Source organism: Poeciliopsis prolifica, unplaced genomic scaffold (assembly GCF_027474105.1).
Source record: "Poeciliopsis prolifica strain line A6 unplaced genomic scaffold, Auburn_PproV2 SCAFFOLD025, whole genome shotgun sequence".
Classification (NCBI taxonomy): domain Eukaryota; kingdom Metazoa; phylum Chordata; class Actinopteri; order Cyprinodontiformes; family Poeciliidae; genus Poeciliopsis; species Poeciliopsis prolifica.
This window is the reverse complement of record NW_026562400.1, coordinates 4,050,478-4,070,209: the sequence shown is the minus strand read 5'-3', so window position 1 is coordinate 4,070,209 and position 19,732 is coordinate 4,050,478. Positions and strand designations below refer to the sequence as shown.

The 19,732-nt window shown below is 40.7% G+C and overlaps 1 protein-coding gene across 4 annotated transcripts in view; it reads right to left on the bottom strand.

The window, feature by feature from the left end:
* LOC129370880 (DNA-binding protein SATB1) overlaps nt 1-19,732 on the bottom strand; it is a 79,736-nt gene that overhangs the window by 15,603 nt on the left and 44,401 nt on the right. For 3 of the 4 annotated variants that reach the window (XM_055047131.1, XM_055047135.1, XM_055047132.1), the window contains exons 8-11: nt 17,518-18,011; nt 16,068-16,280; nt 11,548-11,670; nt 10,497-10,652 (exon numbers count right to left, since the gene is read on the bottom strand). In XM_055047131.1, coding sequence (XP_054903106.1) covers nt 10,497-10,652; nt 11,548-11,670; nt 16,068-16,280; nt 17,518-18,011 — 986 coding nt within the window. The remainder of the gene's footprint in view (nt 1-10,496; nt 10,653-11,547; nt 11,671-16,067; nt 16,281-17,517; nt 18,012-19,732) is intronic. The other variant, XM_055047133.1, reaches the window with a different exon arrangement.

Genomic DNA, 19,732 nt, shown 5'->3' with positions numbered 1-19,732 from the left:
CAGTGAGCGTTTTCTGAAAGAGGTCGCAACCTCCGAGGATACAATAAGGCGACTTGTCAGCGTTAACAGATTGACGGCTAACGCGACGCGCATTGTGCGGAGGGGAGCGAGACGTGACCGTGCAGGAAACCGGGCCCCCTCTGTGTCAGAGCTAGCACCCAGAAACAATGTAGACCGGCTCTGTGTGGCCGTTTACGTCATAGCTGCCGACTCAGTTGGGTGTTTGGGGAATTTTTGAGCAGGCAAATAGAGGCAGATGGAGCAAAGAAAGTATAACCAAAGGCAAATGACCATTCCATCTAAAACGGAGCGCATTAAACATCTGTGTGGTATGCAAACAGATTTATTTATTTATTTCTTCCTCCACAGCTGCACATCATGCTGTAACAATACCAAAACTTGGGAGTTCCCCAGAGTGTATTTGTGTTACAGGACTAATATGAAACTAAACACTAGTGGCTAGCAGAAAAAATACATCCACTGGAGGATTTTTTTTCAAAGTTCAGGTCTGGGGAGGAACATTTTTAAAAAGTTTTACCTTTAATATCAGTCTGTATAAAATCAGTGAAGGTTTTTCTGTCCCAACGCAGCACTCCAGATGGATCATGTACACAAAATGGCTGAAAAATGAGTCACGAATAGAGCTTCAGCACACGTGCCTCTTTGTTTCAGATACTAATATTGTTGAAATTGCACCATAATCCAGTTTAGCCTGGTGGTGGGCTGATATTTGGGTACGAGCACTGCCTGCGCAGCCAGTGTTTGAGTGTTCAAACACGGCTCTCCCACTGCAAATTTACCTCTTGTTTATCATCTTTTCTATTCAATACTGATGAGGCAGATGGAGGCTGAACGCGCACGCACCAGATAACAAACAAGGCGAGGATGAACAGCAGACAAACAGAAACCACAGCTCCCATCCCAAACACACACACACACATGCAATCACGTAGAGCACCTATGTAGAGTCTGATTCCATCAATTATAAGAGCTTGATTGAGATTTAATTCAAAGCTGGGGTTTAATTGCTAATATCAAAGGATAATTAAGCTGATAAATCATGACTGATCTTATTGAATTAGAGATTGAAATAGCAGAGAACTTGCAAATTGTCTCTGTCAGTTGAATAAGTCATTTAATTGGTCTACAAGTTTGCCTCTGATACTAAATATTCAGCCTAAAAAAAGAGTTAAAATAAGTTTGTCAGTTCGATGCAATTACTAACCATCATTGAAGTAATTTACCTTGTGTTTAGAATATGTTCTTTTCACTATGATTCAATAATATTCAGATTTTGCGGAATATTTTACACTCCAATGTGTTTATTAAGATTCTTATGCTGCAAAATTGTAAGTAGGAAAGAAAAACATATTAGTAAATGGAGTCCACCTGTTTGTATTTCAATCTCAGTTGTGTGAATGAAAACCAAGGAACAGAGCAGAAATGTCTGAGTTGAAGATATGGAGAAGTTTAAAGTAGGATTTGTTTCTAGAACAACAGGCTAAGCTTTGGATGTCTCACAGAAATCCTATTCATCCATAAACATAAAATACAAAGACACAAATGCTCATGGTAACTCTGGAGGAGCTGCAGAGATCAACAGCTCAGGAGGGAGACTGTTCACTCCACAAATCAGGCTTTTGTGGAGAGACAAGAAACATAATGTTGAAAGAAGTGAATGCAAGATACAAGGAGTGGCAGAAAATGAACCCTGGTGATGCAATCTCCATGGTATAACATGGTGGTGGACGCATCACGCTGCGCTCAGAAGAAACAGGGGAAAGATTGAGAAAAAAAATACTGAAAATGAGGCTGCAAATGTTTTACACTGCAAAAAAAAAAAAAACACAAAATATTAAGAATTATTTTTGACTAGTTTCCAGTGCAGATATCTTAGTACACTTGAAATCAGGAAAAAAATAACTTAAGTAACTTTTCAGCTACATATAAAAGATTGTTTTAGGTCAATAATTTTTTAATATTGATTTTTAAACTGGCATAACACTGGCAAATTATTTCACTTCTAACAATATTGTTAGAATTTCTTGCTGAAAAGTTACTCATAAGATAGTTTTGCCTTAAGTGAAATAAGATATTTGAACTAGAAACTAGATTGGTAAGGCGTTTGTCAGTTTGATGTCCATTTTGCAGTGTAGAGAATATCCTAGTGAGTGTTGGATTATGACGAAAAGTCCCGACATAATACAGGTAAAGTAGAGATGAGTGCAAAGCAGAAACAGTGATGTGGAGATCATGAAATACATCAGGAGAAAAAATAATGCGAGTGAACCAAGTGCACATAAGCAGGATGAGGACTTGGATAGATCCTAATATCTCCCCATGCGATTTCACTGCACTCTATCTCACACACACACACACGCATACACACACACACACACACACACACACACACACTCTCTCTCTCTCTCGCTCAGACTGCATCTGCCGGAGCTGGTGGCTGTAGTTAAATTGAAATATTTCCCGGCGTGTGTCAGAAGCATGCAGAATGGTAATTATGACAGATCTGATTAGGCGGGCCGAGTCGGGCGGCTCCGGGCTGCAGGTGCGACCTTGTGCATTCCTGCGTGTGTAAATAAAATTAATTACAAGCGTAGGGGGCGCGCGGCGCGTGACATCGGCGCGCACAGGGGGGACTCCCACGGGGGGCACCCTAATGGAATATTTTCCCCGAGTCTAATAATACAGTTGGTATTGACTTGAGGTAATTAGGGGGATCATTAAAGCGCTTTTCCCGGCGTATTTGCCTGCCTGATCAGATTAGTGAGAATGGGCCTCAGAACAAGCCCTGTGTGGTCTGTCAGGAGAAAGAAGTGGAGACAGTGGGAGTGGGTTAGATAGCTCGCATTTGCAGGGAAGACAAAACGAGAAAAACGCCACACCTGGCACAGGAGCGGGAGCAGATTCGGTCAGAACCAGTCACGGCTCGAGGAATTAGTCCTGAACTAAAGCGGTTAAAAGCTGGAGAACGTTCATTAAAGACGTAAAAGGTGATGACGAAGCGTCCCGACAGATTCCCGGCTTAGACTGGAGGGTAGGAGGTAAGCGAGGAACCGTGAGGGAGCTGTAGCGGTTGGGAGACAGATGGGGTGAGAGGTGGCATGTAAGGCGTAAGTGAGAGAGATGGAAAGAGAGACACAAAGTGCTCTGAGCATGCTCAGTGCGGCCCGGTGCTAAACAGTCAGATAAAGGCTGCTGGGAATTCCTCTGTCCATTAAACAATAAGAGAAAGACTCATTTCAGGGGGGCGACTCACCGTTTGTGAGATAACTCATGAGCTAAATTAATTATTCAGACAGCTGGGTCTCCAGATCAAGAAATTTGTGTCCTTAATAATAGAGGCGATCTGGCCTTGCCTGTTTCCCATGGCAACCTAATAACCAAGCAGGCACGGGAGATAAATAAATAAATCAATTAATAAACAGTCACGGGCCTTTTCGACCCCTGGGGCTCCGGAGCGCCGGCTCTGATCTGCCTAATTTGAGAGACGTGCGATGTGCGGAGGAGCCACACAGGCGGGGAAGCTAAACGCATCTTTTCAGGCAACTTTAAAGCTTGTTTGCTCTCGTTTTACACAGAAAGCTTCAAACAAGGCTAAAAATTTATCGTAGGGCTGCACAAAATCTGAACAATATACATCTGAGATATTATTGTTCAATATGGCAATGAAGATATTTATTGCATTTCGCCAGTTTTTCTTTTCCATTTCCCCCAAAAAGTTTGCATCCTGGTCACTAGATCAGCAGAGAAAATCCTTGCAACTGGACAAATATAACATACTAACATTTAGAGATGTGATAAAATTAAAACTCTATGTACAAACACATCTTCTTAAGATGATCCGGATAAGAATTCAGAAAAAATGAGATTTTTCTCAAAAAACTAATGTGAAAGATGGCCGACGGATGCACAATATATCGGCACTGACCCTGGTATCAGACATTTTTATACATATCGTGTCGGTCTGGTAAATAAAACAAGACTTCTCATAACAACCAATATTTGTTTTCATCTTGTTGTCTTTTTCTGAACATGTTTAATTTTATTCAAAGCTGTTGAAACAGTCAAGAAATATATATAATATCCAATATTGACAATATTTGATATCAGATTAATATTGGGTCTCAACTTTTGACCCAAATTTCATTTTGGTGCATCTCTACTCCACATACATCAGAGAAGAATTGGGTTGCGAGATAAATCACAAACGTTTCCTTGCAACATCCTTATGTGGAATATTTATTTTCTAAAGAACTGCCTGTGTTGCCTTAGATAATTATATAAACACCATGCTACTCAGTAACAGGGGTATATAATTGCGAAAAAAACAAACACAAACAGACATTAACTGCAGACTTAAGCATTTCTTTATTTATTGCGAACCATCACAAACAATAGCGCATGTTTTTCGGATTTCGTGCATCTCCGATGGTGGTAGCAAGGAAAGCCCAGACAAACCTGCTTCACGCACGCGACCTCTGCATGACTGAAACATTATGGCAAATTTCCTGGACCACTGATTGTACGGGATTCCAGCGACGCTAAAATTTTTGTTGTTGTGCAACAAAATGCCCTTGAATGTAGAGCACCTCATGATGTCTTCTCTTAACTAACCATTAGTGGCTTCACCTTCAAGAAAAACTGACAAGCTCTTCCCAAACCCCATCTCTGCATCTTGAAAGCATGCTCACTGTCTTCATCATTTGCTTTTTCATTAATATTTGGGTGAATTGCTATACTAAGCTGTAAATCATTGTGACGTGCCGTGAGTGTTTAGGGTTAAGGCTGATGAATTGTTTTAATTTCTTTCATCTTCAATAAAGTTTTCAGCTGTCTCTTTAGATGAAATAAATGTAAATTCAGACTTTCTACTTCCCCGTATATTTTGATTTTGCATTGATGATTGCATTTCAGTGTATTTTCCATGATTTAAAGTGGCTTCTCAGTAACAGACTAACATCTGAGCAGCCAGTCTAGAAACAGACACTGAGAAAGGTCAGCCATCTGCCTCGCTTGTTAAGCCGGCACTGAATGCAGCGGAGTGATGCATGCAATGTGTGCATGCATGTGTGTGTCCATGCATAGGTTGTGCTGTGGTTAAAAAAAAAAAAAAAATTAAAATGAGGAACATCGTTTAGGGAAAAATTCCAAAACGATGACGACAACGCCGCAGACTCTTCCCGTAACTTCTGACAAGCCTTCACAGTTTTTCTGTCCAATTCTCTTCCTCCTCTTATCAGTGTCACCACCTGCCCCCCCCTCCACCCTCTGCCACCCACCCACCTCCGCGTCTCAAGACCAAGATGGCACTCACTCACCCCCTCTGCCATCACCCAAACCCCCCTCCGTCGTCCACGACTCCAGGGACTGCCGTGCCAGGCGGGTGCAGGGTGACAGATGGCACACACCAACCTCCCTCCCCTCGCGCTCTTCTCTCTCTCTCCTCTCGCCCACCACCCCGCCCCCCCACTGCATCAGCCCCCCTGCTCGGCCCACCTCCCTCCTCCGGTGGCGCAGCGGCGGACCAGATCAGTGCCATTCTGTCTCATTAGAGCCTGGCTAATTAGCGTAGCCTCTTCCAGGGGAGAGTGAGTGAGGGAGAGAGACGGCGAGAGGATGATGATGATGGGAAAAGGAGGGCGTTGGTGGCGTTGACGACGATCTGGGCTCTTCTGGTCATTGAGTCGGCGGAGGGCTTTGAGCCCTGTGGTGCGCCGGGCTCCCAGGATGCTTGTTTTGTGACAGCGGGGATTCTGATTCCACCCACCGCATGATTCCTCTCAGGAAGTGTTGGGAATGTTTCGACACGAAAGTCAAGTCAAAGGAATGCCACCCCTTCATCCCCACCCCCATCTGCTCCACACCGCCCTGCAGCTAACCTCCCATCGCTTAGCTAAACATTAGCTGCCAGGCTAACCGGTTCCCTGTTAGCATACTGAAACGCTCTTTCAGCTTTTCTGCATTTAAAATAAACAAAAAACAGTTCAGAGACCAAATTACAGCTAGCATCCTTACAGGCTTACTATGCTTCCCTGAACAGGTTAAAATCCTTTAAGTCCAAATAACTCGCTGCTGGCCACGCCCCCCAACTCAATGTTTACAATGGCATGTGAAAATGGCTGAAAACAGATGCTCAAATATGCAACTATACATTTTTGAAAAGCAGAAGTAGAGCTTCCTGCACAACCAACAGGAAGGCGTTAAGTGGTTTCTAGATAGTAAATTGACCATAAAACACTTGTCTTTTCCAACAGCCATTGTACAACGACTAAACATGCACAACTCAGATGGGGTTGCTAGTTAGTGGTCAGAGCTTCACTGGGGTTGCTAGGTAATGTTACATTCCGAAGGTTTTTGAAATGGTTCATTTTCCAGACACCAAAACCCATTAGCTTGTTACCAAAAAACGACTGGATGTTCTTTTAAACGGTTGGGTTGTTTTTAGAAGCAGGACAAACCAAAATGGAAGCACAAATACATGGAAAATGTAAATTTTGCATAACGTCTTTTTTTAAGTGAAATGTGCCGTTGTGGGATTTCTGTGTATGTCATCACTGGATCGTTTTCTCCGATTCGGACGACTCGCGGAGCTCAACAAAAATGGATTAATTCAGATTCTGATTTTCTATCAACTATGTCTCTCCTCGTTTTCCCAGATTGACTAGATGCAAGTCGCAACCTTTAATCAGATAAAGTAACACGGCTCAGGTTAGATTCACAGCTCTATAGTTGCGTCTGAATATGTGGCAGTAAAAGAGTGATTGAAATGCAACACTGAATACGTGAGAGAGGAGGAGGAGGAGGGTCTGGCAGAGGCCTGCTGTGGTTACGAGCCCTAAGAGAGAACAGAATGGCTGTGTTCCAGATACCTCCCAAACACACTCATACAACACACACATTCAATCTGCCTGCACAGAAACCTATATCTGATGCAGGAGAAGCACACACAGATCTATGCACACACTCAGTGGAGCAGAGCGTGCACCAATCAGGTAAATGTTTACTACTCCTCCAGCTTCAGAGCCACAGGATGAAAAAACGGACCGTGTTTCGTTCTGGTTTCTATCAAATACTTGTCTGTGAATAAATCAAGCGTTTCTTCGAAACGTCCCGCTGCTGGGAAACGCCCACCCAGCACACATGGGACTGACGTGCTGGTCAGCTGATTTTCTGTTCTGAAACACCCCCACCCTCCCAAAGCTGAGCCTGAACTGACAGGACGGTGCCAGCTTCGGTGATGAGGCCTCTCCGTCACCCTCCCCCAACGATTATTTCCCTGGACCCCATATGGGCACCCTGCCAGTCGAGCCCATCCTCCATCTTCATCACCAACCCCGATGCTCGCTGCTAGCAGGAGCCTTTCATTCGGGTTATATTTTCCCTGCAAACATCTCTTGACCTCAGCTAAATGTAAATGAAGACAACTTGCTTCTTATGAATCAAAAAAAGGCAATGAAGATGGCGTCGTTGATATCGCACATAATGGGGGGAGAAACAAAATCCTCCAATCAGAAGGAGCGATGATTTCACCACTAACACCTCTTTTCAAGTGAGCAAGGAGAGATGAGTTGGCAGCAGTGTGTAGCAGGGTTAAACAGACACGGAGTCGGTGCTAATTACTTACTTGTTTTGCCTTCCCTGATATGAGTTCTTGAGAAAATCATGTTTTTTGTGCATGAATGGAAGGTGGATTCTGTTCTACCTCTTGTATAACGAAACATTTTTATTTCAGACACCGTTAACTCTGCAGCACACTGTAAAAACACAAGCAAGCATTTTTAGATCTAGTTTCTAGTGCGAGCATCTTAGAAGACTTGAAATAAGACAAAACTAACTTACAGCTAACTTTTCAGCACAGTGTAAGAGCTTGTTTAAAGTCAATAATTCTTCACAATGAATGAAAAAGTAGTGGTTCCACTGGAAAATTATTTCACTTATAACAAGCCATTTTTCCTATGTTATAAGTGAAATAATTAAATTTGTTTAATCAATATGTAGTAATTACTTAAAACAAGCTCCCATATCTCAGAAATTTTACTTGTAAGTTTCATCTTATTTCAAGTGTGCTAAGAGATTGTCACTAAAAAAATGTTATCAAAAATCCTTAGTTAAATGTTACAATAATAATTTAACCAATAACTGAAAATTATGTACGACCTAATGGTGTTAAGACCATTATTATTATTATTATTATTATTATTATTATTATTATTATTATTATTATTATTATTATTATTATTATTATTATTATTATTATTATTATTATTATTATATATGTATATTTTATTTATTGTTGTTGTTTCTGGGGATTTTTTATTTCTTTTTCTGCAGGTTTGGAGGCAGACTTGTGTTCTCTCTATGACTCTTTCTTTCCTCTACTCCTCTCTCATTTCCTTTAAGAAGTTTTTCCAACCTTTTTCCTTCTCTTTTCACCTTTCTTTTTCATCTCTGTGTCCATTATATTTGAAATAAATCAGGAGAAATTCCTAATAAAGTTTTAAATACGTATGAAGTGTGGCATCGTGGTGAAAGCAGTAATCCTCTGCTTGTGAAAGTAAATCTGTTGGGCCTCACTTTGACACTCAGACAATAATTCTCAGTGCCACACTGCCAGACAGGAAACGTTTAAAAAAAAAAAAGAGTTGAAAATTAAATAACATTCGAAATAAAAATCTATGGAAATAAATTAACCAATCGTAAATAGAAGTTCCAGCATAAAAATTTTCCTTGAGTGTTTTATTTTTTGACATTTAAAATCTGAATCGGCAAGTCAGGACTTTAAAAAATTAGAAATCTGGATCGACGAGGAAAATCTTGATCAGTGCATCTCCAACATAACAAGACATGGCTTGAGGTGGATTAAAACAACTAAAAAATGTGGGGTCTATTAGGAATTTGCACTGGAAACTCTGCTTAAGCTTTGGGAGCAGGTTTGTGGTTGGAGCAGCGACTGGTCTGAAGGTTGCTGGGAGCTGTGGTGGCTGCTGAGGTAAGGGGGGAGACCAGCTGCCCGGGAAGCGCCCATTACGAGATGGAGCCAGAGATAAGTGCTCTCACAGGCCCTTTTCAGAGGCATAATTAGCACACTTCTTATCTGCAGCTCAATTCACATTCACACCCGCCTGCCATGAATGGAACGTGAAAAAGAGGCAGAAATCGGAGGGAACGGCGGAGGCAGAGGGGCAAAACGGAGAGACGGGAGGGGAGACGGGGAGGGCACGGTGGAAATCGGTTCCCAGACAAGCCGTCAATTTGGGGAGAAGGAGACAGGAGCGAGTTAATACTGCGACTGCCTTTTCTCTTTCTCCATCCTTCCAAGGAGTCTTTGAACTCTTTAACAAAAACAGTGGTTTGTGCATCAAACTGCAATTTGGTAAAACAAAGCTATCTGGGGCTATAATCATCCTAATCAGCAAGAAAAAAAAAATAAAGCCTTTGCAGATATTCTGAGATTATTCCGCCCTTGGTGATCTATTTCCCCACCCGTCCTCCTCATCAGGCACAATTGTGGAAATCTCTCCAGCTCTGCCTGCGACACACACATTACCGCTAAGTCCTGGGTGCCGCAGCTTTAATTGCTTTTAATAAAGAGTTAAACTACTGGTGTGTTTTCTCCTCGTCTGTTTCTCTGTTTCCAGCACACACAGGCTCGTATTGTTCGAGCTTTGTGAGAAGCTGACAGGGGCCCCTCATCATCATCTTACTGCGCCGAGCTAATATAAACAGGTTTGTTTGGTGTTGAAACAACGTCAACCGCTGAACTCCAAACCCACAATAAAGAAGACATGATGATGATGATATCTCACTGCTGCTGTGTTCTGGAGTCAAACACATTTCACCTAAAACGTTTAGCCAACTTCATGTGGCACATTTCAATACCCGAACAAGTTTTTATCATGGTTGTTTTATAAAGAAATGTTTGCAGATAGATAAATTGCTACTTGTTCTGATACATAAAGGTTATTCAGTTTGAAACTCATCTGCTGTGTGCCAGGTTGCGACCTCGTTAACACACTTTGGCGAAAAAGTTAAATAAGTGTCTGTGTTTCCGTTGCCCATATATTACCGCAAATTGGAGTTATGAAAATAAATTCACTTAATGTAAGCACGCCCATTCTTTAGGCTTTTTCGGCTGTATCAAAATGTGTGTATTTGGCAAAAGTGCAACAGAAACACTTTTTTCAAGTGCTCAACAAACTAAAGCTATTTCTGGTGAAAATGGCAAAGCAAATGCCAGGAAGTAGGGTGACTTACGTGAAAAAATGTATTCACGTATCTTATTTAATGGAAACACAAGAACTGCAAAACTGTTTTTTTTTTCAGCATTAGGGGAATATCAACAAAGTTCTGCACACATCTGTAATAGAATGGCAGCTACTGAAACATAACAAAACAAAACGTTATGCTATAACTGCTTTGAACATGATTAACACCTATAATAAAACGGTGAACACGACAGTTCCCGTGTGTTTGGGTACCTGGCTCTTGGACGCAGCCACCTTGGCGAACAGGGCCTGGGACACTTTGGCCCGCTTCATCTCCTGCTGGATCTCGTCGTAGATGGTGGAGGTGATGTTCAAGATGCAGTTCTCAGTCTTGCCGTTCCACTCGCTCGGCAGAGGCGATGGTTTTACCTGAACAAGAAATGTAAAACAAACCTGTTGTTTTAAAAATATTTAAATGGAAACTTTAATTTGTTGTGATAAATATAAATATATGGGGCTAAAAGCTCTATTTGACAAGACTGAGAGCTCTTTCCAATCCAATATGCTGACCAATAATATCTTACAAGTAGCGCCTCTTGAACTTAGATTTTATGTTATAAACCAACACAAAGCAGTGGTGATGTTGCTTATTTTCCTCCAGCATCATCACTTTGCATATGGTCCAAAAAGTGACATCTTTATCAGATCTTCTTCTACTGCATGTTTGCTGGTTAGGAATTACAGCAAACCTTATGCTTTATTTTTCCTGGTTTTATCTTAACAATGCATCTCACCATATCACTGCTCCATACATACAATGACCTTTTCAGTATAGTCTAACTTTTTTCAGGATTTAAATACTTCTAAATATTAACATTAAAGTAATTTGGTCCTAAACACTTTGATAAAATAATACATGAACACAGTGTAATCATAAAGTTCATTAAGTCTAGAGGGCCACAGAAATGGTTATGATGGGCTGGATTTGGCCTGCTAGCCTAGAGTTTGAACTGTGCGCTTACTCTATCACATAAAATCCCAATAAAATACAAAAAAGTTTATATTTGGAGCATGAAAAAATGCAAAGCAAAAGTTTAAGGGACAGGAAACTGTATTCGATTTGATTTTACATGTGTAGAGCAGCGCATGACGTCCAGCAGATGCTCTCTAGTGAGGGATGCACTGCAAAAACAAAAACTTAACAGTGTCTTTAGTCCAGCTTCTAATGCAAATATCTTTCTAAATAACTTTGCTCAGAAACTGTTGTGTGAGTGCATGTGTGTGTGTGTGTGTGCTTTGACCGTGGGTGTAATTGCGTGTTCACATTTTGCAGTGTTGCAGTTGTCAGGCTGAGTGGGTGAAGCTGTGTGCTCACAGGTGAAATTCCCACTGGGATCCGGGGATTCCAGTCCTCCGGCCTCACGCTGTTGCAGTCTTCTCTCCGAGGCTGAAAACGTCGAGAGCAAAACAAGAAAGACACGGCCATGTTTGTTCAGGCTCACATGTGGAATAATAAAAAGAAATCTGTCTGCACCAACTCACACACACACACACACACACACACACACACACACACACACACACACACACACACACACACACACACACACACACACACATTGGAGTGTAGATTACACCCACTAAGAGCTGGATTGTTGCTTTGCTTAAAACCACTCTGATGTGTTGTATGAAATGTTAGTATTCTTATGTGGAGCTGGTGATTAAAAAGCAAATGCAAGTCAAGTGAAATCAAATCATTTTTAATCAGCGGCTTGTTGCATCTTGACAAAAATCCTTTGACAAGGTAACAAGCATCCTAATAAAAGCATTACCCAAGAATCATTAGCATATGAATCATTCCATACGAGGCTTTTGAAAGGAGACATGCACAGGGCTGGGTATGAGTGCAAGTGAATGGCATTCAAATAAATTATAATAACACCAACAGCGAACAACTCCTACCAAATAAGAGGCTGGGATCAAAAACATATATATTCAAGTATTTGTCTAGCTGCCTAATACGAGCCTGATGTGTTAACAACAATACCAGAATCCTGAAATTTGTGGTTGAGATGGAATGTCTGGGCATCCCTGCATCTTTCATCTTCTTTTACGACAGCTCGACGCGGAGCTCGTCAGTCTGAGCGGGACGATACCGTGTCAAACAAATTGTCGAGGCCTGGACGTGCAGCGACTGGCTGTGGGGGAGCCGAGCCGAGGCGTCAGCACACATGAGAGAAACATACCTCTGCATCTGTTTTTATGAGGCCAATAAAAAGCCTCCTCTGTCTCTGGCTCAATTGCCACCTTGGCTGATTTATGTGCGTGAATTCACACCGCATTGCTCCACCGGAGAGAGGCTGGCAGATGGCCAGGGTGCGCGGAGCGAGCGAACCTGCGTCTGCGGCCATGCGTGAGAACTGCCTCGCGCAGGAGCGGCTCTGTATGATGAATGTCTGCGCGCTGAAGTCACGTGGGGGAAGTATACAACCCCTGGAGCGATCGGGCTGATGTGTCAACAGTATTCTGAGAGCTGTTTGAATAAGAATCGCAAACCAGATGCTTTGAACTTTTTTTTTTTATTATTATTTTTAATTCATTGTCCTGACTGTTAACACTGCAGATTTACAGCCAAGTAGCTGTTTGAGAGTTAATTGTTGCACTGGTCGTGTTTTCGTTGAGTTTCTGGTTGGATGCGAATTGGTTTGGTTTGAACTCTGAACTTGTTTTGGTCTTTGTCTTTTCTCTTACTGCAGATCTACCTTTGCTTTTGCAAACTATGCCTGGGAGATACGGCTTAAAATTAAAATCTCCAATTTCTTCACACCAGATTCAATTTTGTTCTTTTTTTTCTCAACTTGCTTTCATCTTTGCTTTGAACAGCACTTTTTCCCATTGTTTAATTAGTTAAAAAATAGTCATAATATTAGCAGCATAAAAACTCAATTTTACCCAAAGCACATCTTAAAATAAAAAAAGTCACTTTAATGAGGCAAAAAGCTTTTATAGTTCATGCATTTAGTGTTCACAGGATCATTTTAAAGTCCTGCTACTGATAACAATTTGATGCAGTTGTGTTAAAATTTGAATTATTTCCTTATTTACAGATTATTTATAGACTTAAATCAAAGTATAGGTTCTCAATTTTTTTTGTTATTTTTTGTGTTGAAGTTACTGCTTCATTTTCCTAACATTGCCACTTTATTATTGTAATTTTACTACTTTTTTCTTAAACTTTAAAAAATAAAAAATTGTCCTGTTTGTAAATGTAACTTGAAGTCAGTGTGCATTGGCGAACAAAAAAAGCTGGATTTTTCAAAAACCAAAAATTTGATTAATCAATAAAATCGATTTATCGACCAACCAGTTGCAACTGAACTGATATGTGCAGAAAAGGCTTTCAAACGAGTCACGCTAACAGGAAATTAGAATCTGAAGTTATGAATGATCAGACCTAAATGTTGCTTCGCCTGAGTCATTCAAATACCTTTTTTTGTAGGTTCTGAGTTGATTTCGACCTAATTAGCTGGACCGAATTAGTTCAAAGTTTCAAAGTGTCTGTCTCAACTGTTAAGTCTGCAGAGCTACTTCTGGGTTTTAGAAACTGGTTTCAATTGCTTAGATCTGTATCAGATGTGAATAGTCGCAGTTTCAAATCTCAACCTGCGCTTCAGGTGCAATCATATGAACACTTTACAGCAGACTTTGTTTTTTCCATTTTCACTTCAATAAACTGTGCAAAGATTCATTATTTGGCTCTGATGCACTGCTCTGAATTCAGACAGCTGCTCAGTGTATTAATGTGAACTGCTTGAGTGCTTTTGCTCTAAAGTCCTACTAGCAGGCAGAGCACTTAAAAGGAGAGGGGGCTTGATTTTGGAGATGGAAGGGCCTTTGTCCTTCTTACTTTCCCCCCCTTTCACCTGAATAAAAGCCAAATATTCTTTGCAGACAGGACAGAGGACGCCTTTGTCTGCCCCCGCCACCTCCCAGATGCAGCTGACCGCGCATCAAATGCTCTTAAGTGGTAGAAAGTTGCCTCATACGTCTCTCATAAAGGACACTGAGTCTAAGAGAGGGTACAGAGTTGTGCTGTGGTATGCAGGGATTTGGAGAAAGGCACCGACTAAACGATGTTTGATCTTTCATGGAGCTTGTCATCACTGAGGAAAACCAATTTTTTTTTCTTAGCAAGCACTGTCTAATGCACGGTAAAAGGTCAAAATTAGCACAGATTTTTTTTTTTTACTTCCTCCATCATTTGTGCATGATTTTCACCTGAGTGGTGAGGGCGGGGATGGTGCGGAGCTGATTTGCATGCAGAAAGAAGGTAAAGAAAAGTGAATCATCTGAAGTTTCAGTCAAGTACTCGATGTTAGGGGTTTAAAAAAACATCTCTTGGTGGAAACTGGATGCGTACTTGCAAGAAAAACTGAGAGTGCTAATAAGCACAAGAGTAGTCCGTGTTTGTACAATAAAAATGTGCAGCCTAATGGATAACCACTTAATGCACCAGTATTTATGGGGAACGTTCATCGTACATGTCTGGATTTGGTTTATGATAATAAAGCAAGCGGCCCCCCCACAACGCCGCATAACTTTCCTCATCACTGACTGCAAGAAGACGCCTACATTAAACAGTAATAATATATCAAAACAGACAGCTTAAAGGTTTAAATAATGGGTGGAGCGTGGGGGAGGGGGTGGAAGCAGTGGTAGACCATCTACTCTGAACCTGGACTAAAACGTCTGCAGTTTTACAGCCAGGTTGGCTCAACTTAAACCAACACTGTCATCAACTATCAGTTAAAGTTAGATTTAAAAAAATAGGACAGATAATAGATTCTTAATGCTTTTCATATCATTGTATGAAGTGACTAACAAAACAAAAAAAAAAAGAAAACATTCCACACATTGGAAGAAATACAAAAATTCTCAACTTAATGTTACTACTATTATACTTGTTGCTCCACAGCTTTATCAATCACAGTAATTTTCTTATATTCTGAGATAAAATAACTCCTCCCTGACTTGGATTTGGCTGAAGGAGGTTTTACTGCTCATCCGAGCGCTGATAGTTGATGTGATAGTTACTGCTTCCCTCCAGGCCAACATCTGGCCTTTGTTTTACATGCTGGCCTTTTTCTGGCAGCTTCCTCTGCTCACATCTCCACAGCTAAAAACATCGGCTGACAAAGCCGCTGAAGCATTGATAAAAAAGGATTCCCAAGGATTTTTCATGTCAATTCGTTTCTTTTTCTACCACCTTTTAATGTGTAATTAGAAAAAACACTGTGAATGTATGGTTGGACATTATGGGTGGGCATTGATCGTATTGTTTATTGTGATAAATTCCTGAATTCCTAATTTCCAGACTCTGAAGGAACCCTATGTTTACAACTTCCTGTCCAGACACAACAGTCACCGGCAAAGTTTCTGTATTTGGTAAAAAAGTCGACTCAAGTACTGAGGAAATGATAAAATAATCAATCATTAATCTTTCTAAATTACATCATCAGATAGATTAAAGTATCAATTTAGGTGAAAATTCTGGTATTGTAAGGACGAAAATGAAAATAAATCATTTAAGTGACAAAAAAATAACAAAATCAGGCTAAATAAAATATTTCCAAATCAGTTTCTTTCAATAAAGAACTTATGAAACTTTAACAAAAACAGCAGGTATGTGTCGTGTCTGGTGGATTTAACTCGAGTAAAAGTATTTGAGTAAATGTAACTAGTTACTATTCAACTCTGGTCGTGATTTTTATTAGAAAACACAAGTGTGATGATTCAAGAAGCACTGAGTGACAGCGGGGAAGCCAGCAGGAAAGAGTTCGGTACCTGAACGGGCCGACTGGTCGGCGTGCTGATGAGGGGAGTGGAGCCCATCGCGGACGCTGCGGTGAGGCTCCGCTCCCTCTCCTCCTGATAGATGCGGTCGCGCTCGGCCTCCGGAAGCTGCAGGAAGTTCTGCATGGCGCGCAGGTTGACCAGCAGCGACTGGGACGCCGTCTTGGGGTCTTCTTCCTTACGCAGAATTTCAGACAGCAAGCCCTGAAAAAAGAAACCAAAGTCGGTTGAAAATGTATGATTTTTATTCTTAAGAGAAACAGCTTTTTTTCTGAAGACACCAGTTTTTATTCATATCAAAGAAAACCTCAATTCCTTTTCAGCTTCCTCTGTCCACAAAAACACTTCACTGGAACTCGTGTGCATAATACGTGTAATTTTGCACGTTTTTTTTTCCAGGTTGCCTTTGATAAGAGCTCAGCTATTCGCCTTGTTCAGCGGGCAATCAGTGTATCCTCTGTTTACTTTTCAATAGTGCTCAATTTCATCATTATGAGACAGCGATGACTCCATTATCGGTGATGTGTGATTGGGCCTTTTCATCAGCTCCTGGCCACACACTGTGCAAACCGGCGCTGTGCTTCTCTCACCATCAATAGGTGTGATTTGGTAATAAAACAAGGTGATGGGGAAACATACTCGTTTTTTTTTTAGCATTTAAGTCCTTTTGGATTAACCAGAGATGTCTAACAGCTAAATAAATAAATTAAAAAAACAGACGAGACACGCCTCAAGTTTTCAATATGTCAGTGTGAATGCATTGATCCAGACTAGCCAATCGGTTTCCTTTCTATTACAAAACCCTCTGTAGTCTGATGCAACACAACGTACAACCTCCCCCTATCTGGCTAATTCCTCATATCAGAGACAGATAAGACTGAGAGGAAGCTTCCTGAACTGTACAAAAACACCACTGTCTTACTCTCCCATGTGACTTTTTAAAGAGAGCACCGTACGTTCAGCTTGATCTTTATCAGCCGACTTAATGCTCCCTATTATATGCAACACCTTCAAAGCAAAGACAAATTGAAGGAATCGTTTGGATGATGTATTATCAACACCAGATTATTGCCAAGAGGAGAAACTGAGCACAAGTCAAGGCAAGATGGATGATCATTTTCTAAAGTTATCATTAAATTTAGTCACAAATGTCAGGAGACTGAAGTTGTTGAACTGTGTTTATGAAGTTGAAATCATTTGATGGTTCTGCTTCTGTGTTTTAGAGATTTTACTCCAAATAACAATTGAGTACTAAATTAGTTGATGGTTATTTCGATAACTGATCAAACACGATTAATCAAATTAATCATTTCAACCCTAATGGAAACAAAAGCAAAACTGTAAAGTTTAACCTAAATTCCTCACAAAAGTAACTTACAGGATGCCGAGAAAACAGACTAACTCACGTGATAATTGAATAAATTCTGTGTTTTGGCCTCACCTGGGTTCTGTTGAAGGCCACCCGGGCAAAGACGGCCTGCGAGATGCCGGCCCGCTTCAGCTCATCCCTCACCCACTGGTAGATCTCAGAGGAAACCTCCGTGTTGGAGCCCACCTGAGGCTCCAGCGGCTTGGTGTGGGAGTTGCGGTTCACAGGTGGGTGGTTGAGGTACTGCTGCGACAAGGACTGTTGCGCCAGCAGCCGGTTCACCGCGTACTGCTGGTTGAGGATCTGCGCCATCACGAGCTGCTGGTTCACCAGCTGGGGGCTGATGGGCGTGGACACCAACCCCGGATGGTGCAGGCCGGGGAGCTGCGGCTGCCGGCCGCCCGTTTGGCCGCCGTGCGGCGGAGCGTGCGGCAGTGGCGGCACTGGTGAAGATGGAGTCTGCTCTGCGGTGCTGCCAGGGATGGGTTGCTGCTGGGAGAAACCCAGGTGGTTGTGGTTGTGGTTGGAGCCAGGAGGGGAGAGATCCGACAGGCTGTCAATCTCAGCTGGAGGTAGAAGGGAAATAGAAAACACAAGCCAAACTAAGGATTATTTTAGTTATTAATTGATTATTCTGATGATTAGTCGATTATTCTGGCGACTGATTGATTAATCGGATAAAAACCCAGAACACCATACATAAATATGAACTATGTTCATATTTATATTTCAAGCTTACAAAGTTATGCATAGTGATTAATCATGATTAATCATAGCGCCAGTGTGTGATTGATTTTATTAAATCTCTTGATCAATTAACAGCACTACTTATAGCTAGCATAACTTTTTAATGTTTTTTTTCAATATTAATAAATTACGGACTGAAAACAAGCACCTATATTTTGCAGAAAAGTTAACTTGTCAGTTTTGTCTTATTCTATGTAGGGTTGCAACAAACTATTAGATCAGTATATGATTATTTTATCAAACTGGCACATTCTGTTGATTTTGCATTTAATCATTAAGTCTTTCTTTTATATTAGAAATACATTGAAAATATGCAAATAAACAAATTAATTCCTTTCTCAAGTAAGAATTTAAATATTTTATTGCCTGACATTCAGCAATATTTCATTCCTGTAGTGAAGGTTTGATCATTTGGTGCAAAAGAGCGAAAATAATTATCTTAATATCAACACGTAAGAAGCTCAGCCCTGATAAATTTGATTTATCAATGCAGTGTAGATGTAGTTTGTTGATTATTCTTTAGATTAACCAATTAATAACTGGATGTGCAAAGGGGAACATCCAGTTAATGGGAGATTTTTTTTGTTTTTACAGAATTTGAAGTTTTGGTTAGAACATATTTACAAAAGTTTTGGGTTTTTTTGTCATAATTGCAAAACGTATAGAGTTTTGCTTTGAACCAGCTGTTCTTTCAGCAAAAGCCCTTTTTTAGAGTGCATATCCCATTTAACAAATAATCAATTATTAAATTAGTGGACGATTATTTAAAAAATAAATTCAAATCGATTCATCTAATTATTTGATTTATGTGGTTTAATTGGTTCATTTGTGTTCATTATTTGTAGGCATGACAGAAAAAAAAAAGCTGAAACCAAACTAGTTTTATGTTTTTTAAGATAATTGTTTTTGTTTAAAAAAAAAAAAAAGCAAAAATCTGTATCAGTCTGTAAAATCCGGATTATTACATCTCTAACCATAACCTCAGATTCTAATCCGGGGAAACAAACCAGACCTGGTCTGCACCGGATCAAATTATTGCCTGGGTCGAAGCTTGCCTGATCGTTAACATTCTTGTTTTTGCTCATTATGGGGAGGCAATACAGTCAGGTGCTTTGAAAAGGACATTTTTTAAAACCAAAATACCAACAAAAAGATACTGTCTGTGTTTTCAGGTTTTTTTTCTTCAAAGGGCTCTTCATCGACGAGTGGATATGCCACAGCTGGTTATCTGGCTTATAAAGAAAAAGATGTAACCGCTGATAAAAGAGCCTCATTGTGTTTGACCTGTGTGTCTCATGCCTTCAGAATTAAGTTCAGAATGTGTTTGGCCTCGTGGAAAAAAAAAAAAAGAGAGAGAGAGGTCGCACACAGACAGTGGTGCATGTGTGTGTCTGGCTGAGATTTATGTTGGTGTGTAAATGCATGCTTAATTCTAAAATAAGGAACACACGCTGGCCAATGTGACAATTTTAGGGATGGATGGTGTAAATATAAATGTGAAAAACACAGACAGAATAAACATCAGTGCATGTAGAAACCA